Source organism: Ovis canadensis, chromosome X (assembly GCF_042477335.2).
Source record: "Ovis canadensis isolate MfBH-ARS-UI-01 breed Bighorn chromosome X, ARS-UI_OviCan_v2, whole genome shotgun sequence".
NCBI lineage: Eukaryota > Metazoa > Chordata > Mammalia > Artiodactyla > Bovidae > Ovis > Ovis canadensis.
Genome location: NC_091727.1, coordinates 103,479,090 through 103,500,222, shown reverse-complemented (window position 1 = coordinate 103,500,222; position 21,133 = coordinate 103,479,090). Strand labels below are relative to the sequence as shown.

At 41.8% G+C, this 21,133-nt stretch overlaps 1 protein-coding gene across 1 annotated transcript; it reads right to left on the bottom strand.

The window, feature by feature from the left end:
- Positions 1 to 18,164: 18,164 nt before the first annotated feature.
- On the bottom strand, positions 18,165 to 20,879 carry USP26 (ubiquitin specific peptidase 26). The gene has a single exon (XM_070291226.1). The coding sequence runs from the start codon at positions 20,877 to 20,879 to the stop codon at positions 18,165 to 18,167; it is 2,715 nt and encodes a 904-aa protein (XP_070147327.1).
- Positions 20,880 to 21,133: the final 254 nt, after the last annotated feature.

The following is a 21,133-nucleotide window of genomic DNA, read 5'->3' as shown; positions in this document are numbered from 1 at the left end:
CCATTATGGACGCAATATCTATCTGCCTGGCTTCAGATCTGGGTTTGTGATTGAGGCAGTGCCAATGGGCTTATTATCCTCTCTACACATAGAACAGATGGGCTTCAGTGCCTCATCTCAGGTACCAACATTGAGCCTTCAAACCCCAACCTAGAGCAGTGTGGACCTGGAAGACTGGCTTTCTTTCAAGGACAACTTGTATGCCATTTACTATGTATAAAAACTATTCTAGTCCCATCTGACAATCCATTCAGTCTCTGCTTTGAAGAGTTGACAATTGAATGAAATCAAACTGTAAAGTGTATTACAGCTCTAATCATAATACAGATAAGAATGTATTTAGGATTTTCTCTATTGTCTTAGATATGTCTATGAAATCCTTGTCACAGTCAAAAGACATTATTAAGCTCCTCTCCTGACTCGACTTTTCTAGTTTTATCAATTATCTCTGAGAAAGGTAGTGACTATTCTTCATACTCCTTGAGAAGAAAGATCCGCAGGTGGTTTCATTTTCGGTGAACCACACGCCCTTTTCTTTTCTTCACTTGCTTCAATAAAGTGATGCTGCCAATGAAATAACGTTTGTGAATAGCTTGCAAAGCCCCAAACAGACAATCCCTGGTAACCCAGGTGGCCGCCTAATCAGCTTTCAACTGGAAAGTTGGAGTAAGACTTTAAATTGGACCTGGGTAAGCGCTCCAGTCAGAGAAGGCAATGGTGACCCGCTCCAGTACTCTTGCCTGGAAAATCCCATGGACAGAAGAGCATGGTAGGCTGCAGCCCATGGGGTCGCGAAAAGTCGGACACGACTGAGTGACTTCACTTTCACTTTTCACTTTCATCCATTGGAGAAGGAAATGGCAACCCACTCCAGTGTTCTTGCCTGGAGAGTCCCAGGGACGGGGGAGCCTGTTGGGCTGCCGTCTATGGGGTTGCACACATTTGGACACGACTGAAGCAACTTAGCAGCAGCAGCAGCAAGAGCACCAGTAGCCAGGTTATTAGATGAGAAATAAGGGAGAGCTGAAAAACATGGAGAAGATCTCAATACATCTGTTATTAAGGCACTTGGATCTAAGTTTGGCATGTACATGTCTTGAGCAAATATCAGAGACACAACAGGGAACAATTTTCTGGGAGAGAAATAGGGAAAAAAAAGGAAGAAATAGGTTCCAGTGCCATTCTCTAAGATAAGATCCTCTGCGTGCATTTTGGCAAGAAACCATGTTTGTCACTAGCTGGTATGTTAACATCTATTTCCTTTTAGAATAGAGCTGAAAATGTTGCAAAGAAACATTTGCATCGATCTAGCTCGTCACGCTTACTTGACACAGGAAGAAACAAGTCCAGAGGGGTCAGGTTGGCAAAGGAACCACTTGTGGGCTAGTCAGTATCAGAACTGGATCTGAGTACAGTTCAGTCTCTTGACATCTAATTCAGTCCACTTTCTCTTAAAATTCACCTCTCAAAAAATCATATGGCTCATAATCACTACCATTAGAAAGTGAAAGTGACTCAGTCGTGTCCAACTGCGACCCCATGGACTATACAGTCCATGGAATTCTCCAGGCCAGAATACTGGAGTGGGTAGCCATTCCCTTCTCCAGGGGATCTTCCCAACCCAGGGGTCAAACCCAGGTCTCCCGCGTTGCAGGTGGATTCTTTACCAGCTGAGCTACCAGGGAATCCCAGTATCATTAGAAAAAAATTACAATTCAAAGATTTTTTTCTTTTGAGACTCTCCTGGCAGCAAATGTTGTACCTCTTGAAACTAACTAGTCTAACTTACATTTAACTGAGGCCAAATCACCAGAGAATTCATCTTTGCATATGCATATTATATTTACAATGGAAATAGATTTCCACCTTCCTTTCCTTGTTCTAGTTTAATGTTTCAGTTTGGCTATACTTATTGATAAGCACTGGGTAGCAGAAAGCACTGGGCTGATGGCATAAGCCATGCACTACAAGCAGTCTGGAGCCACGGCAACCTAAGTCTTGTGGAGATGGCATGTAATGGTACCAAGCAAAAAGAGGCTCTGAATAAAACTCTATTTCCCATTCATGATCACCTTGGCAGCCACAGCAGACAGAAGCCGTCCTTTCTTACTTAGGTCACCAAATCACTTCAAGGCTGTTCTGTTCTAGAAAGAGAATTCTTTTCTCTGGAAGAGAATGTGATGAAGTATCAGCATAAGTAGCTCAACACAAAGAAAAACGGAGCTACTCCAAAACATAACCATCACAAGCCCGCATGTGGGCAGTCTCTATGTGTAAAGGAATTCAAGATTCATTTAATAATCCAAATCACAGAAGCCATGATAGACCTTAACTGAAGTGTGAGCAACATGGCATCAGGTGAACTTATCTGAGTGCAGAATCCCCAGGTAAACAATTTTGTGGAAATAGAAATTCTCTGTTGAACAGCAGTAAGAGTATAATCACTTGCCCTCACCGCCCTCATTCTTAACTCTCATACCTGCAGTCCCAGGGACCTCTGTACACACAGGAAAATGGAATTATTTCCCACTCTCTGGGGGAGCTGCATCCCCCCTTCCCAAGGGCCGTGTAGGCTGGCCATTTCGAATGTGGGGTGTTTGTATGTCAGCAAGTACCTCTATTCATTTCAGCTTCCTGAAGCATTTATGAACATAGGTTAGTCATGTTTCAGCCACAATACGGGAGATAAGACAGCCAGGAGATCTCATAGGTAGGTTGTGAGGAATAAATAATGAAAAAGCACTTTGCAAAATATGAAGTATGATCCTAACACTCAATAGCATAAGACACTTTACTTGACCATTAGCCTACTTCATCACCAGCTGCCTAGAAGGAAGGCAAATGCCAGGCTTCATCAGCACAGCCTCCAGTTATGGATTGGGTCATAGAGAACAAAGTAACTTAGATGGGAGCTGTTTCATCTCAAATGAAACCAGGTCATTAAATTTTTCCAGAAGACGCCCAGTTCTTGGGATCTTATGACCCCCATTAACTATTCAAAAATAAACTTTGTAATAAGGTAAAAGCTGATTTAATCTGTTCATTTCATCTGGAAAAACACCACTAACAATGTATTGATTTTTTTTCTTCATAAAGAAGGCAACTTATTACCAGATACTTGAGCCTAAGATGGTCTAATAAAGTGGCAGAACACAGAGGTAGAATGGTAAATAAGGGCCCCATACCAGCAATTTATTTTCTAATGCTGGAGCCCAGGAACTAACACCATTTTGAAACACTGATATGTAACAGATGATTGAGACTAAACTATGTAGATGAGGCTGACACCATAGAAAAACTGAATAAACAAAAATGACACAGGTCTGGAATTTCTGAAAAACAAGCAAACCTTGCAAAGCTGATGATACAATGTGAATAAGATAAGCATTCTCTCCTTAGCCAATTTATAACCAAGATGAGATGACAAATATGTATGATGTAAAGAAAGGACAAAGCTTTCTATAAAATATTAGAGGAAGGACTTTACACCATTCTTCTTTCTGTACCTCCACTTACCCTACCCCTAAAAAGAAGGAAAATCTCTCTGATTTAGGCAGCTACTCACTATAAATTGCATCTTCAATAGAAGTCATTCATAAAGGTTTCTGCTGCTTCTTTTATAAAGCAAGCTCCTGTACATATTCACCCATGTTCAAGTGAAATATTATGATGTATTTTCTTCAAAATAATCCCATGGTGATAGGAAGGGAGAAGGGGCAGAGATCAAACTTGATTGACCATCAGTTGATAATTATGGGCCAATGATGGGAACACAAAGTTTCTCTGCACTACTTTCAACTTTTCAAATGCTCAGTGTTTGAACATTTCCATAATGAGTTTATAAATCACCATCTACCTTGGAGAGCAAGCTCAAACACTGGTCATCATTAACAGTAAGTATTTTCTCATAATAACTTTCCTCTGGAGAGGGGAAACCAAATCAACCCTGCATTGGAAGTGGACTCAGAAAATAGGGGTCAGAGGCTCTGGAGATGTGGCTTACCAAACTCATCAGCATCTGGCCAGGACTGCAGATGCCAGCATCTAAGGATATTTGATTCCTGACAGGAGACTTCAGACCAAGGATCCCACAAAAGATTATGAATAAAAGCACTCAGTGGCTCTGTGATGACTTCTATAAAGATTCTTAACTCCAGTCACAAATGTGAAACAAAGTCATCACGTGTAAGTAATGCCATACAACCGAGGATGGTATGATAGGAAAGCAAGGTATGTTCCATGAAATCAATTTGGGACCACAGCTATTTCTATAAGAAACAAAGTAAAAGCATCTGCCCATTGCATGCTTTAACTTATTCTTTGTACTGACTCTGAATCTTGTTAATATCAGGGAACCAATAAACATGAGTGGATTTGGTGCTGATTTCTACCCTGAAAATCCAATCCCATTCATCTTTTTTTAAAAAAATTTATTTTGTATTGGGGTATAGCTGATTAACAAACAATGTTGTGAGAGTTTTGGGTGTACAGCAAAGGGATTCAGTCATACATATACATGTACCCTTTCTCTTGTTTTTCTCTACTGTAGAGGTTGAAAAGCTACACACACACACTTGCCTGGACTTGAAGTTACTGGTAGCCATATGCAAAACATATTGTCTGGAGGCTGCAATAACTGGATGGAAAGAAGGAGCCACCAGGCCAACGTGTTAAGGAAGGCGAAACTGGACAACCCTCAACAATGCCTGCTAGAAACAAGTATGTTACACTACTGTTCAGTTGGGGTTTTGGTTTCATGCAGCCAAATACACTCTTACCTGCTTCAGGAAGAGAACCAATGTCTCCCTAAGCAAATGAGAACCCAAAAGAGGTATGTGTGCTGCTAAATGTTTAACAACCAACTTTCTGAACGGCAAAAAGAAAAGACCTAATTTGTAAAGTTTGCCAGTTTTTATGGTGTGAAAACACCCACCATGGCCAAGTTCAAGGTACCAATAGATATCATCAGTGGTGAAGCTGGGAAGGAATGTGCATACACATTTGGCAGCAATACAAACTGGCTCCAACACACCACTGTTTAGGACCTATCTAGAATTCCCAGGAAGCCAGACTCAAACAAATTGCTTAGAAACTGCCTCTAACTCCATAGAGAAATGGTATTGAGGTGCAAGAGATAACACGGGGAAGATGGATGGGAAGGAGGAGGAAAATGGAAAGAGCATGGATTATTTTAGAATTAGTAAATACTTACCAAGCTGGAAAACATTACTTTAATGCCTAAATTTCCTTGAGAGGCAAGAGCTTTAGAACAGAGATCTCCAACCCCCAGGCCGTGTACTGGTACCAGGCCATACAGCAGGAGAGGTGAGCAGTGGGTGAGTGAGGGACATTTCATCTGTATTTACAGCTGTTCCCCATCACTGCCATTATCACCTGAGCTCCGCCTCCTGTCAGATCAGTGGTGGCATGATAAATATAATGAACTCAAATCATCCTGAAACCATCCCCCTCCCCTAGTCTGTGGAAAAATTGTCTTCCGTGAAACTGGTCCCTGGTGCCAAAAAGGTTGGGGACCACTGCTTTAGAATTCTAAGATATCGACAACTTGGGAAGGAAAGGTTCTGTGCTATTTGGTTATTTCACCTGACTCAGATTTGGTTCTGTAACCATTAGGCAAACCTAAAGTGCAGGTACCTCTGTGTTTACTACTTATTTAACCCTTAAGCCTATACATGGTATTTTCACACAAGATATTTCTTTTCATCCCCACAGTCATTCATAGACAAAGAAATTAATTTTTGTGCTTTTTACAGATTAGGAAACTGAGGCACAGTTCAGCTCAGTCGCTCAGTTGTGTCTGGCTCTTTGCAACCCCCTGGACTGCAGCACGCCAGGCTTCCCTGTCCCTCACCAACTCCTGGAGCTTACTCAAACTCATGTCCATCAAGTCGGTGATGCCATCCAACCAACTCACTCTTGGTCTTCCCCTTCTCCTCCTTCAATCTTTCCCAGCATCAGGGTCTTTTCAAATGAGTCCGCTCTTCACATCAGGTGGCCAAAGTATTGGGGCTTCAGCTTCAGCATCAGTCCTTCCAATGAAAATTCAGGACTGATTTCCTTTAGGATGGACTGGTTGGATCTCCTTGTAGTCCAAGGGACTCTCAAGAGTCTTCTCCAACACAACAGTTCAAACTTCTCCAACAGGCACAGTCATTAAATAATGTATTCAAGGTAAGGCAGCTTCACAGTTTACCTCTTATGGAAGTAAACATTTGTGATAACACTTCTGACTACAACCCCAGCCAGTGTGGGGCAGAGTTGCAGACACAGGGAAGGTTTCTTTTAGTGACCATTGGATTCCAACTTACGAAGAGAATGCTTAGTATGGTGGTTTATAATGAATACAAACACAGTAGCTTGTATTCCTTCTTTATGGAAATTGTGCCTCTAACACAAGAACAAAACCCACAGAGACTGCATATAAAAGGTATTATCAATTTTAACATTTATCCCTCAGACTGCATAGTTTTCAGTTTTAGCAACAGTTCAGACCATTGGCACTTCAGTTGCACTTATAGATAATTGCTCATAAAATGAAAAGGGTAAAAAGAAAATCAGAAGCTTCTAGAAGAGGAAACTGAAAATCCTATAGAGAAGATAATCATTTCAATAATGGATATAATTATTGCTAAAGGATAGTTTCTACTCAGCAAAGATTTCATTTACTACTTGTACTTCTCTTTGCTGAACTCCAACTTCTCCCTCAGAATTGTGAATGTGATCGCAGATGGAAAAAAAAAAATTACAGCCATTAGAACAAAATCCAAATATGCCTAAGTGAAATATGCCTTATACCTACCAGATTCAGGAATGATTTCAGAATCCAGTTCTTGTCTCTTCATCACAAGACCCCAAATGCCACCAGTGAGAGGGGAGTATAGTTTCAGTAAATAAAGATTCACCTTGACAGTACAATTACTATCAAGTGTTGGAGAGACCAGCCTACTGAGAAAAGGAAAGTTTTAACTGGCTCTAAAGACAGGTTATGAGATGGAGAGAGAAGCAAGAGTAAGAGTTGAGTAGAATGTAGAGCGATGGGGAGAGGCAGTCTTGGGGGAATACTGAATGGAGGTTGCTAATATTAATAAATGCAGAGGATTCAGAGACTGAACGTGGTGAAAGCTGACATAAAGGTGGGCTATGAAAGATAGAAGGAATTTATCCAAGGCAAAATGGTCTAATGTAACAGTACCCAGGAACCAAGCTGTTGCATCCAGAGAGGCTGAGGGTTTGCTTGTTCAATGGTAGCAAAGTGGAAAACTATCTCCCTCAAAATCAGACAGAGGCTTGTGCGAATTGGGGACAATCCTATGGACAGTTCGTTGCCACCCTCGGCCCTCTAGGTAGACCCTGATAAAAGGACAGTCATCATGCACAAGAATGTACACTCTGTACTAGAGGACACTGCTGAGTCCCCCAATGCCCGAGACCCTGTAGCAGGTATAGAAAATAATTGCTGCATCAGGCCAGCTTCTGGGACTTCCATTATCACCTAGTCTTTCATAATGCAAATCAATCAACGTTCTCTGCAGCAGAACAACTGGAAGCAAAGTGGACTGGTGTGTTGGTATAAAAGCTCGCAAAGTCTTCCTTCCTTCAGTAGACACTTAAAGCCACAAGTTTGCAGATGAGTTACCCAAATTGCCTTTCTGGGGGTATCCAGGACTGTAGAATGAATGTATAACTTGTTTTAAATTTTTTTTAAGTGAAGCAAAGGTTCTGTGGGGTACAAAAAGGAAGGATCAAGGATTTTAGGCAAGATTCCAAAGGGACATAATTACTTTCAAGTATCTGGGTAATATGTTGCTGAAAACATAAAGTATTAAGCCCTGAACATTGAGCTATGTTTCAAGGGTCAGAAAACTGAGGCTCAGAAATTTACTACCTCAACAGTCACACAGGATTCTAATCCAAATAAATCAGAGGCCTGATGGCCCTGAAGTGAAGAATCTATGCCAGTTATCAATGTATTGTATCTTAGCTCCAAATTCCCAGGTCCACACCGCTAGGCAATAGTGGACAGAATTCACTTAACACCCCTAGTTTACAATGAGCACGATGCTGGGCTTTGCCAGTAGAGGGCGTCGGAGGGACATTGCAAGAGAAAAGGAATTAGTTCGCCGCTGCTTATGGCAGCTGTCAGGAGTGTGGTGTACCGTGGGTCAGCGGTCAGCGGTGTAGACGCGAGGATGTCTAGGGGATTGGCATGTGGATCGGTGACTCCGAATGGGCACGGGATGTGAAGATAGCAGGTGGACAGAAAGATGCCGTGGTGGCAGTGATGGAGGCTGCGTGGGCAGGACAACACAGACTTGCCCTCAGGGCTGACCCAGCTACAGCTACTGCTGAGTGTGTAACCTGCTGAGGGCAAAGATCCATGCTGAGCCCCGGCTATGGCGCCACTCCTTGGCAGGACGAGCCACCTGCCCGTGGGCATATGGATTACCCTGGACCTCTTCTCCCACTGTTCTTTTAATTGCTAAGTCGTGTCTGACTCTTTGTGATCCCATGGACTGTAGCCCGCCAGGCTCCTCTGTCCATGGGATTCTCCAGGCAATAATACTGGAGTGGGTTGCCATTTCCTCCTCCAGGGGATTTTTCCCAACCCAGGGATTGAATGAGTGTCTCCTGCATTGGCAGGTATTTACCACAGAGCCACCTGCAAAACCCTTCTTTTCCCATAGAGAGAATAAATATTTGTCCACACTGAAGTAGACATATATTCTGGAAATGGGTTTGTCATCCCTGCCAGCACCACCATCCCTGGATTCACAGAAGGCCTTATCTGACATATGGCAATCCAACCTTGCATCTCATCAGGGAACTCGTCTCCCAGCAAGGAAGGGCAGCCATGACCTTGTATCCATGGAAATAACTGGTCTTATGATACCCTCCATTGCCCCACAAGCACCTGGCATGATTGAGAGGTGAAATGGTTTACTGAAGACTCACAGTGTCAACTGGGAGAAAACACCTTGCTAGGATGGGATTCAGCCTCCCAGGATGCAGTTTATGTTTGAAATCACAGATCGTCATGTGTCCGCCATACGCAGAACACATAAGTCCAGGAATTAAGGAGTGGGAGAGGCAGTGGGAACGTCTCCTTTTATTATTACGCCCAATACCACACTTGCCGCATTTTTGTTTTCCATGGTAGGAATTTTGAGCTCTACTGTCTTGGAGATATTAGTTCCCAAGGAAAGGATGCTTCCTCCTGGGGCCACACAAATGGCTTCAGGGAACTGGAGGTGGGAAGCGCCAACTGACCATTTTTATCTTGTGTCACTGAACAAACTGGTGTAAAGAGGGGTTCGTCTACTAACTGGGGTGGCTGATCTTCATTACCAAGGAGAAATCAGTTTCCTGCTACATCATGGAGGAATGGACAACTGTGTCAAATAAAAAACCACCTGACTGAGGTCAGAAGAGATGGAGGTAAGGAGGAGGCTACTGCCATAGGAACAGGAGATACGCAAGTACCTCAAAGGGCAGGCGGAAAGTGTATTTTTTTTTATAGGAACAAGGAACTCTGGCTGGAAAGAACCGATGTGGGGGAGTGGGATGAACCTGTGGCATAATCAGGCAGTTAATCAAGGAATATCTTTCTTGTTGGTCAGCTAATTCTCAGGAGGGGTTGTTAAGGAGGGGCCATTCCTCATTCTGAGGCTGAAAGCAAGTCAAAGTTCAGGGATCTGTGTGGAGGAGAGAAGCTTGACTAATGTCTGGTCAGGCCCAACTAGCCAATATTATGTCCAGATTGGCTAATGGAAATAAATGTGCAGGTGTGTGTGTGTGTGTGTGTGTGTGCACACCCATGTGTGTGCATGTGTGCTGTTGATTCAGTGGTGTCCGACTCTGTGTGACCCTATGGACTGTAGCCTGCCAGGCTTCTCTGTCCATGGGATTCTCCAGGTATGAATACTGGAGTGGGTTGCCATGGCCTCCTCTAGGGCATCTTCCTGACCCAAGGATCAAACCCACAACTGTTACATCTGTATTTGCAGGTGGGTTCTTTTCCACTAAGCCCATGGAAACAAATAGTTCAGTTCAATTGATGAGACAGAGAACGGGAATTGGGAGGGTCTGTGTCTGGCCTCAGAGAAGGCAATGGCACCCCACTCCAGTACTCTTGCCTGGAAAATCCCATGGACAGAGGAGCCTGGTAGGCTGCAGTCCATGGGGTCGCTAAGAGTCAGACATGACTGAGTGACTTTACTTTCACTTTTCACTTTCATGCATTGGAGAAGGCAATGGCAGCCCACTCCAGTGTTCTTGCCTGGAGAATCCCAGGGACGGGGGAGCCTGGTGGGCTGCCGTCTATGGGGCCGCACAGAGTCGGACACGACTGAAGCAACTTAGTAGTAGTAGTAGTAGTGTCTGGCCTTGTCATGTAAAGAAAGGGGCCAGCCCAGGTCTTACCTACTACTACTACTACTACTACTACTACTACTACTACTACTACTAAGTCACTTCAGTCGTGTCCGACTCTGTGCGACCCCATAGACGGCAGCCCACCAGGCTCCCCCGTCCCTGGGATTCTCCAGGCAAGAACACTGGAGTGGGCTGCCATTGCCTTCTCTGGTCTTACCTACATCCTATGGGAATAGACATTCTTTACAATAAGCCATTTCCTGGAACACAAAAGGGTTGAGGGGTTTCTTTCTCTTTTTTCTAGCTTTATTGAAATATAATTGACATATATATAAACATTGAATAAGTTTATAAAGTGTACAACATTTTGATCTGGTACACCTATATATTGCAAAATGATGACACCACAGCTTTAGCCAACTCCTCTATCCTGTCACATAATTACCAATTCTTTTTTTAAAAGATTTATTTATTTGGCTGTGCTGGTCTTTGTTGGCACATGCGGGCTTTCTCTAGTTTCAGTGAACAGGGGCTACTCTTCATTGCAGTGCACAGGCTTTCCACTGCAGTTGCTTCTCATTGCAGCTTCTCTTGTTGCAGAGTATAGGCTCTAGGCACATGGGCTTCAGTACTTGCAGTGAACGGGCTCGGCAGATTCGGCTCCCAAGCTTTGTTACTCCAAGGCATGTGGGATCTTCCCAGGCCAGGGATCTAACCAGTGTCTCCTGTATTGCAAGGTGGATTCTTAACCACTAAACCACTGAGGAAGCCCCTACCATTTCCTTTTTAAGGTGAGAACATTTAAGATCTGCTCTCAGCACCTTTCAAGTCGATACAGTATTATGCTACCACAATTCTATTGGCATTATTAGCTATAATCACCATGCTGTATGTTAGATCCCAGAACTCATTGTTCTTAAAACTGGAAGTGTATATATTTCGTGGGACCATTGTATGATGTGTGGCATGTTATAACGAATGGAGTATTAACCACTGGACCACCAGAGAAGTCCCTGTAAAATCTTTTGATACAGTCTCAATATAGCCATGGATGTCACCTTCATTTCTTTATGTTTTGTTTCAGTCAAGTGCCATTTTGCAAGGTGTGTGTATGGGAGTCACTTACTTCCCTCCTCCCCATTATTGTGTTATCTTTAGCATAAGGAACAGCCTCTATGGATACAAGGGACCATTAATCAGCTTATCCAGCTGTTTAGTGATCACATAGCTTGGGTAAGGGTTTGGTCGCTGTTCTTCATGACCCACCTCATCCTTAGGGAGCAGAGTTTTAGATTCTTTTTTAGGGCCACTGTGTGTTGCCATATAAGAATGAGACGATCCATATGTTATGCCATTGCTACGCCCATTTCTTCACTTGAGATGCCCCTTTGTCCACATAATTGAATTCTGTGCAACATTGAAGGCTCAGCTCAACTGCCATGTATGTCTTTAAATTTTCTCTAATCAGCCCAGACAATAGGAATCCAGCTTCTCTGAAATTCTTTCCCTCTGAAAGTCTAGCTGTTCTTTTTTGTGCTGTGGGTTTTATCAGTTACATGTTCATATATACATCCCAGACTCAAAGGACTATGAGTTGACTGAGTTGGTTGATTACAGTCTGGTCTAGGTTGACATCACTGGGAATGAATGAAGAGGAAGAGACAGAGGATTAGTTGAATATGTAGTGGTTGAGGGAGAAGGCTGATGCTACTATTTCAAGGTTGGTAGCCTCACTGACAGAAATAAATCAAGTCCTCTCTTCTGAGGTAGGTTATCTACCTTTTGTTGGCTAGTATAGAAGAAATACTCAGTTAATCCTCATTAAGGTAGACTGAATTCACTTCAGTTGGAACCTTTTCTGTATCCTTTTGATATTTGTTCAAAGTCTCCGTGTAGTGCTCTCCATGCCATTCTTCTATGTTTGGGCTTGTCCTTGACAGATATTGCAAGGAATGGGATCCATACAAGTCTGTCATGCCATGGTCCATATTCTCTATCTGTATCCCCTGTGGATAAATTGTGTTCACATTCACATCCTCTGTCCTGCAGCACCTCTCCATACCCCAGCTTCCTCTCTCCCCCTGCTATCTCTGTGTTCATTTCTGCCCTAGGCTAAAATTTGGGAGAGAAAGGTATCTGGCCCCATGAACAGTGGAGTATTGCATCTTGCCTTGTTCCAATAGCAATAGGAACATCCCCAAATGATGCCTTCTTAATGGGGGATTTCAAGCAGCATCAGAGTGGAAGCCTAAAGGAAGGGCATTTTTTAAAGGGCAAGATAGTAAATATTTTAGGCTTTACAGTCCATTTCACAACTACTGCACTGGGCTGCTCTAGTTAGAAATATGTAAATGAATCATCAGGACTTGTATCCCAATAATGTTTTATTTACAAAAATAGATAGCAAGCCATGTTTAGCCCACAGACTATGGTCTACTGAACTCTGGTCTATAGTCTTCCTTTATGACATTCCACTGTTCCTGAAATCTAACACAAAATCAGTGGCCATTTCATCCATCTATCCATCTATTTATCTATCAACCCATCTATCCATCTATCTTGCATTCTTATGACAGGAAATTTCGTGATGTGCAAGGAAAATTGCAAGAAGCAAGGAAGTATGCCTTCTACTGAGAATCTTGGTGGTGAATGTTATAAGTGCTACCATGACAGAGATGCCTTCCAGAAGCTTCAGGGGTTGGTGACCTCTAGACGTATAATTAGAACAGGGAAATAGGAGTAGCTGTCAGATTCCATTCTTGGAAACCTGCTCATTTTATGCAGTAAGTTTTATGCTGCAAAAGAAATCTAACAATTACAGGTACCAAAGGGGAAATGTGGTATGGGAGGGGAGGGATAAATCAAGAACTTGGGATGAATACACACACACTACTTACTACCTAGAAGATAGATAAACCAACAGGAACCTACTGTATAGCACAGAGTACTATACTCAATATTCTGTGATAACCCATATGAGAAAAGAATCTAAAAAGGATGAAGATATATAAGTGCATCACTTTGCAGTACATGTGAAACTAAAGTGAAACTGGGATGACCCAGAGGGATGGTACGGGGAGGGAGGAGGGAGGGGGGTTCAGGATGGGGAACACGTGTACACCTGTGGCGGATTCATGTTGATGTATGGCAAAACCAATACAATATTGTAAAGTAATTAGCCTCCAATTAAAATAATACGTTTAAAAAAAATAAAGTGAAAGTGTTAGTCACTCAGAAGGAGGGTTAATGCCAATGGCCAGCAACTCAGCCCTGCAGAGGGACAGAGGCTGCTGGAGAAGCAGGAGGCCCGCGGTGTGTGGCTTTGTGTCAGGGGGCTGGGCATCAGGCCTGTGGAATCCAAACCTGGGAAAAGCACGTGATCAAAGGGAGTCAGGGCACATGGTGTCCAGGTGGGGACAGCAGCTAGTCATCTCTAGGGTGGGCCAGGCCAGAACTGGGTAGTCTCTGGTTCCATGGCTGGGTTTGTGAACCTCCTAGATTCTCTCACATCACAGCTCACAGTGCTAACCCCGGTCGACCACTGGAAATGGCAAGAGAACCCCTTTCAGTTGCTGTGTACCTCATGCACCCTCTACTGAGAAAGCTCAACCTGTGTTTACTGTAAAGGAGAGATGCCTAAAGGAATTCTGCCCACTGTCACAGATCATGTACTGAAGGGCGAATGGGGCCGAGGCAGTGCTTTGTTAACCGGCACCGCCCATGTCTTCGGTTACTCAGCTTCCCTATGTACCCCTCTGTACATTTGAACTTTTTACAGCAGCACAACGATCCCATGTTTCTACCTAATAGATACATCAATCCTTTTATGTGTTCACCATTCCCCGCAAATTAGATGACTCAGTCCCAAGTCACTGCATCCATCTTGGGATCTGTTAATTATCCGTCCAATTCAGTCAGGCAGTCATTGAATATTCTGTTGTTACCTTTAAAAACTAAGTTGTAAAATTAACTTCCAATAACTTGTATATAAAATTAAAAATAGGAAGCAGGACAAAGAAAAAGACAATGGTTGAGTATATAGAAACACACACACTCATATAATAGACATAGAGAAAATACGCAAAGCTACTATAGACCTTGTTTCTGTAACTGGTCTCAAGATTTTTGCTTAATTACTGATTTTACTTCATCCCTGGTTAAAACATCAGATACTTTGGGTTCTTCACCTGGTAGTGTTACTAAAACGATCTCCCAGGGGGCTGTGTCCTGAATCACTCTACTCTTTGTTGCTGTGTTTTCCATTATCTTCTCCTATTGTGTGGTGGCAAGAGTAAGGGTCCCCCAAAGATGTCCACATCCTAATGCTTAGAACCCGTGACAATACTGTTAGACAAATGGGAATTAAGTGTGCTAATCAGCTGACCTTCAGATAGGGAGATTATCTTGAATTATCTTGGCTTAGTCTCACCATGGTTCTTAAAAGTGGCAAAGGAATGCAGGCGAACCAGAGATGGCAGTGTGAGGACTCAGTGCAGCATTGTGGGCTGTGAAGGTGGAGGAATGAAGCCATGAGCCAAGAAACGTGGGCAGCCTCCAGGAGCCGAGAAAGAAGAGACTGTGGTCCCCTTAGAGGATCTGGAAGGACTGTAGACCTGCCAACATCTTGATTTTAGCCCAGTGATGCCTCTCTTGGACTACTGACTGCCAGAACTCTTAAGATAATAAATTTGTGTTGCTTTAAGCCATTTCATTTTGTAGTAATTTAAAAATTTTTTAAATTTATTTTTAGCTGTGCTGGGTCTTCGTTGCTACACTTTTCTCTAGTTGTGGGGAGCAGGAGGTACTCTTCTCTTGTTGTAGAACACGGGTTCTAGAACGCAGGCTCAATAGTTGTGGCACACAGGCTTAGTTGCTCCAGAGCACGTGGGATCTTCCCGGACCAGGGATCAAACTCAAGTCCCTTGCATTGGCAGGCAGAGTCCTTACCACTGCACTACCAGGGAAGCCTTGTGGTTAATTTTTTAAAGAAGCAGTAGAAAACTAATGCAGAGTGTCAAAGAATGTTTTTATATCCACAGATTACCCAGAAACCTGATCTGTAAAATATAGAACCAATTAAAATCCGTAATAAGTAGTCACTGAGTCACTGAAGAATCTTTAATTTTTATTTGAAATAACAATGTAATAGGTAGACATTATACAGCCACTCATTGTGCACCCAGAATTTTTTCTCACAGAACAGTGATGAATTCCATCCAAACTATCTGTCCCAGAGGACAGAGCCTTCCTCTCGTGAATATCAGAACCTTCTTCGCCTTTTCATTTGCCCTGCATTTGGAAGTGCAACAAGCTGAAGAGCAGCATATGCAGAATGTGCAATACTCTATACTCCACACCAAAAAAAGCTAACTCTTATCTTAAAGCCTCCAGCACGGCAAAACCAATACAACCTTGTAAAGTAAATAAACTTAAAAGTCATTTATGTCAATGTATGGCAAAACCAATACAGTAATGTAAGGTAAAAAAAAAAAATTGTAAAGCAATTATCCTCTAAATAAAAAAAATTAATTTAAATTTTAAAAAGTCATTCAAAAGGAAAAAATAATAATAATAAAAGGGAAGACAATGAAGAAATGGAAAGTAAATGTAGCAGATTAAGCTTTTTTTAAAAAACAAAACAAAACAAAACAAAACACTAGCATCTTCATTCTCCTTTCAAAAAGAAATGACTTTCCCTCACTCTCCAAAACTCTTGCTTTGATGCCAACGAAAATAGGTTCAGATTTAACTATTCTATTAGAAGCAAAAAATCTGAAATTGGGAAAACAGTGTCACTCTCTTCCTCTAAATCTAATTCCAAACTCCAGCTGCTGAGGTGCTACGCAAGTTGAACAAATCTCGTTATTGTGTCTTCAACACCGTCCAGAGAGATAATTAATTCAACCTAGGAAACATCCTCCCCACCCCCAAACTCAACAATCTTTAGCTTCCATTCAGACCTCTTTTTAGATACATTGTGTTCTGAACAAACTTATTTTCCCAAACTTTAGAATCTGGTTTTTCTCTCAGAGGACAGTTTTAAACTTTCTCACACCACTGAATTCTCATTCACTTCTTTTAAGGACCTCCAGAATGAACAGCATCAACATGCTCTTGGATTAATATAGCCATACTAGAACCATATCCCATCCACAAGGGGAACTCACCCATGCTGGAAAAGGTGGGACTGAAACATTCAATCCTTTTATATGATGTTAAGAAAGTCTCTTAGTACAAATCATTTGTTAATAGCAAAGGTACAAGGCATTACAAATTCACTGCCTCAAAGACAGCAAAAAGCTAAGTTACAGAGATGGCACAAGCTTAATATCAGAATTACTAAACCCCTGAATTACATGGCACTTCAACAGAATATGACCACCTCAGGATCCATGAGGCTTTTACCCAGAAGCAGATCATATCCAGGCACAGGTTTTTTGACACTGTATCAAATCAGTAACAAGACTTTGAAATCCTACAAGTACACTTTAAAGCATGTATGGTTTACTCATTGAAGGAATAAGGCCACCATACTGTAAGGTTTAAGTAAATAAAGTGAAGTTGCTCAGTCGTGTCCGATTCTTTGCAACCCCATGGACACCAGGGTCCTCCATCCATGGGATTTTCTAGGCAAGAGTACTGGAGTGGGTTGCCATTTCCTTCTCCAGAGAATCTTCCCAACCCAGGGATCGAACCCAGGTCTCCCGCATTGTAGACAGACGCTTTACCAGCTGAGCCACCAGGGAAGTAAGTAACAGCGATCTGGAATTAGTCTTATAAAGTTGAGTGAAGCCTGGTCAAGCCTTCAGGTAAAGTTCTGGTCATCTATATTCCTTTTAGGCAGTGGAAGTGTCCCTCTGAAGAAAATGGCATGGTGGTCTTAGATAACCAAGAACACTTTGCCAGCAAACAGGAAAACGTGTTGAATTTCTTGAGGGCAAACCAACTTCTCCATTCTCAGGGTTTAAGCTTGATGGTATACAGCCCTTTTGGCATTAAGGAAAAGTTAAGCAAACAATCTGTAGACTTTATATGGTGTTCAGTCTCATCTATGTACGCCCAAGAGGGTGCATAAACTACAGGCTTCATTTAGTATTTATTGCCAGGACCCTAGCAACTATTGTTTTATTGCCAGGGCTTCAGCAACTAGTTTTTTCATTTGTTTTGCCAGAACTTCAGAAACTGCTTTTTCCCATCAAACTGCTGAATCTGATCAGCAGAAGAGTAATTTTGTGTCTTTTGATGTTAATACACTTACAAAGAAAAGGTATGAATGAATATAAGAAAAAATGTGATGATCAAACTCCTTTACAAAATATAAACAATTCAAATATACAACAGGAAAATACACCAAGATACTCTACACACTATGGAAGTGATTCTCCAACTTTCTGGAAGCTCGCCATCAAACTGCTGCCTCTCTCCTCAGTTTCGGAATTAGTGGGTCCATGGTGGAATCAAGAAACTGCATTTCTCAGAAGTCCTTCCATGTTTCTTATAGTACTGGTTTGAGGTCCACACTCAAAATTCACTGCATTAGTAGAATATGGAAAGCACAGTTCTACTCTATTAGGGGAGATGAATGTTTATCACAGAACTGTGGGTTAAGGTGTTTCGATCAGGGTTAGAACAAATATTTATTTTCAAGTAAGTGTTTCTGCTTGAACTTTGGTCTGGATGCTAGTTGCTCCTTTGTGCTTGGCTAGAGTTGAAAGTTTTCCTTCCATGGAGAAAGTGATAGCCAGACAGGCAGTCAAGCAGATTTGTGCAATTTAAGTCTGTCTTTCTTCCTGCTCCTGAGAGATCTTCCCTACCTCTGTGCTTGAAGGTGGGGAGCTCTCTCTTTCCAACAGCTCTTCAAAGATCTCATTATGCATGTAAAAGAAAACATACCCGGAGGAAAGTCTAGCTTTTTGCATTGTAGCCTCTTCGATATTTGTCACCTGCAAATCATTGTAAGTGAACCACTCTTGCCTTACAAAGTCGTAGGCATCACTGATATAATGGCCTGAATTTAGGCTCTTCCCAAGATGGCTGAGAACACCAATGAGCCGGTAGGCCTGACGATCTTCCATCTCGGCTTCTCCTTTTGGTTCGTTGGATGCAGCTTCTGTCTTCTCTGTACCTAAACAGCTCTTTTTTCTAGACTTTTTATTGCGACCCGATGCACCTGGGGAATTCACCTTGGTTCCCTGGACGCCTGATTCCTTTGGTCTTTTGAGTTTCTCTGTGCACTTTTTCTTTTGAGTCTTTGGCTTTGGAAAGCTTTGAAGCAGTGCCAGCCAAAGGGCTTGTTCATAGGTTTTCATCCTTTCTTTATTTTGGGTCTGTTCAGCCACTGGGGAAACGTCTTCTGAAATTTTGGCGTTTTCATCTTTATCTTTGGTGATCTTAGCCACAGCCTCAAAATCTGCAAACATATTGATTCTCTCGTCCTCCTTTAGTTTTGGATTTTCAAACACTTTCTGACATACATCTGGGTCGCTGATGGTTATCTCTCTCAGAGAAAATGAGCAGTCTTCCATATTCATCATTAAGGCCACTGCTAACAGCTCTCTTGCAACGATTAATCCATCTTGTGAGTTTGCCAATGCGGAGTCTAGTATCTTTAGTATAGAGTATTTCCCGAGGTCTTTTTGTTTCTCTTCTTCTCTTGAACCTTCATGATGAACATGATCTTTTTCTGGTTCAGGCTCATCATCTGGTACAATGTATGAAGGCAAAGATTTCATGAATTCCGAGGTCATCTTTGCTGATGGTGTCAACTTACTGATAGCTTCAGAATTTAGGTTTCGAAAGATTTTTAAAAATTTGAGATTGATAAGATGTGCTTTCTTGTTTAAAGGAAATGGTGGTCTGGTATTTTCATTGCAATGGGAAGATATCTTTAAATTTTTGGAAATAATGACTTCTTGGTCATCCTTCTTTAAGGACCGAAACTCAATAAAGTTATAGCGCTTCAGATGAACAATAAGGACCCTAGGTAGCCTACTGAATTTATACTTTACATGAGATTTCTTGTGTTTACACTGCTCACATGTATACTCAAGATTTTCTGTTTCAAAGAAAAGATCAAGACTAGATTGAATAGAAAAAGGAAGTGCTTGCCGTCCTTGGGGAAGATTGATGGGGAGGTAATTACTCACTTCTGTCTTAAGAACAGCATGCCCACAGGCTTTACAAGTAATAGAGCACAGCAACTCAAACTCGAAATTAGTGATGACAGGACAAAGGAGTGCTTCCTTGGCTGCACTGCCAACAAAAAATGGTTGAAGTGAATTTTCTTCCTTAGATTCAATTTTAGTCTTCCAAACTTTGTTTAATTTTTCCATGTTTTCTTTCATCTGACTTAAATAATGACCTAGAAACTCATGGGCATCATTCTGCGCGTTGTCAGCAAATATCTCTGCAACTGCTGAAATGGTTTTTTTAATATTCGCAAGTAACCTCTTCTTGATATTTATGTTATAAATATCTTTCAAGACAAACAGCTGTGCCAAGCACATGCTAAGTGCATCAGGGGGAATTTTACACCATGGGTAAGTCCGATTGAGTAAATCATCACCAAATGATGGAATCAAAAATAAAGACTGTAGAACTGCATTCATGTAACAGGTATTTCCCAAATTGGGGAAGCCTTGCCATAGTTTCTCCGGGTAGTAGTCAAGAGTCAGCTTGAGTCTGTCCCAATATGGGTCGTCCTTACCATACTCTGCTTCTGACAGAAATGTGAAATATATATTCTCAGACAGTTTTGGGAAAAGATTAGTGCCATGTAGGTAAGGACTGATCTTAAATAAAAATTCTAAATCTAATTTACTCTGTTTTAACCCTTTTATCCTCAATTCTTTCTTCTCATTGTGGCTTACATTTCTTAATAGGTGTCTCCTGGATTTCCTCTTTCTCGCAGAGCTACTCCCTCTTTGGAAATGAGGGCTTCTTCCTCTTCCCATATTCTGCCTCTTCCCATATTCATCTTCTATTAACTGTTCATAGGTAGATGTTAGTGATTCGGATGCAGATGAAGGTGTCCCGTTTTTTTCTTCTTTCTCAAAAGACTGACTATCTGACTTCTTACCCACTTTTTGAAATGAAGTTTCATCAACTGTCTTCTGTACTGTTGTGCTGGCAAAGGCACTGCTATCCACATCAGGTTTTATGGGTGGTGGAAGATGATTTTGATGGACTCCATCCAGGAATGCCTTCAATTTTTTGACATCTTTGGAGGATATTTTTTCCATAAAAAAGAAGCTATTATTTTGGAAAGTTAAATGCAGGTGATTCACTTTTTCTCCATAGGATCTAACGACCACATTTTTAATATTATTATGTAGTTCAAAAGTTCTGCTTTCTCCATTACAGAAACAGATCACCAATTTAGTTTTCTTCTTTTTTCCCGATACTTCGACGACTGCTTCCTTCGACTTAGACATCCCATTCTTCTTGTTCCATAATTGGACAAAACCATGTGCTGCTACAGGAACCATGGTTTCTTTACAAATAAAACACACCTATCTTGAATTATTGACAATCTTAAAGTTCCAATATGTTAGTAAGTTCACCTCTGCAGACAACACCAAAGAAATAGTTCTTTAGTTCTCTATATAGAATGACCCTGTTTCAAGTGTTAGTTTTATCCTAGAGCCTCTTCAGGCTCTGGGTAGTCCAGCTCGCAAGTGATAAAACCAGTATGCTTCAAGAGCTATCCACGGTTGCATGAGGGCAGTCTTGATTCCCAAAG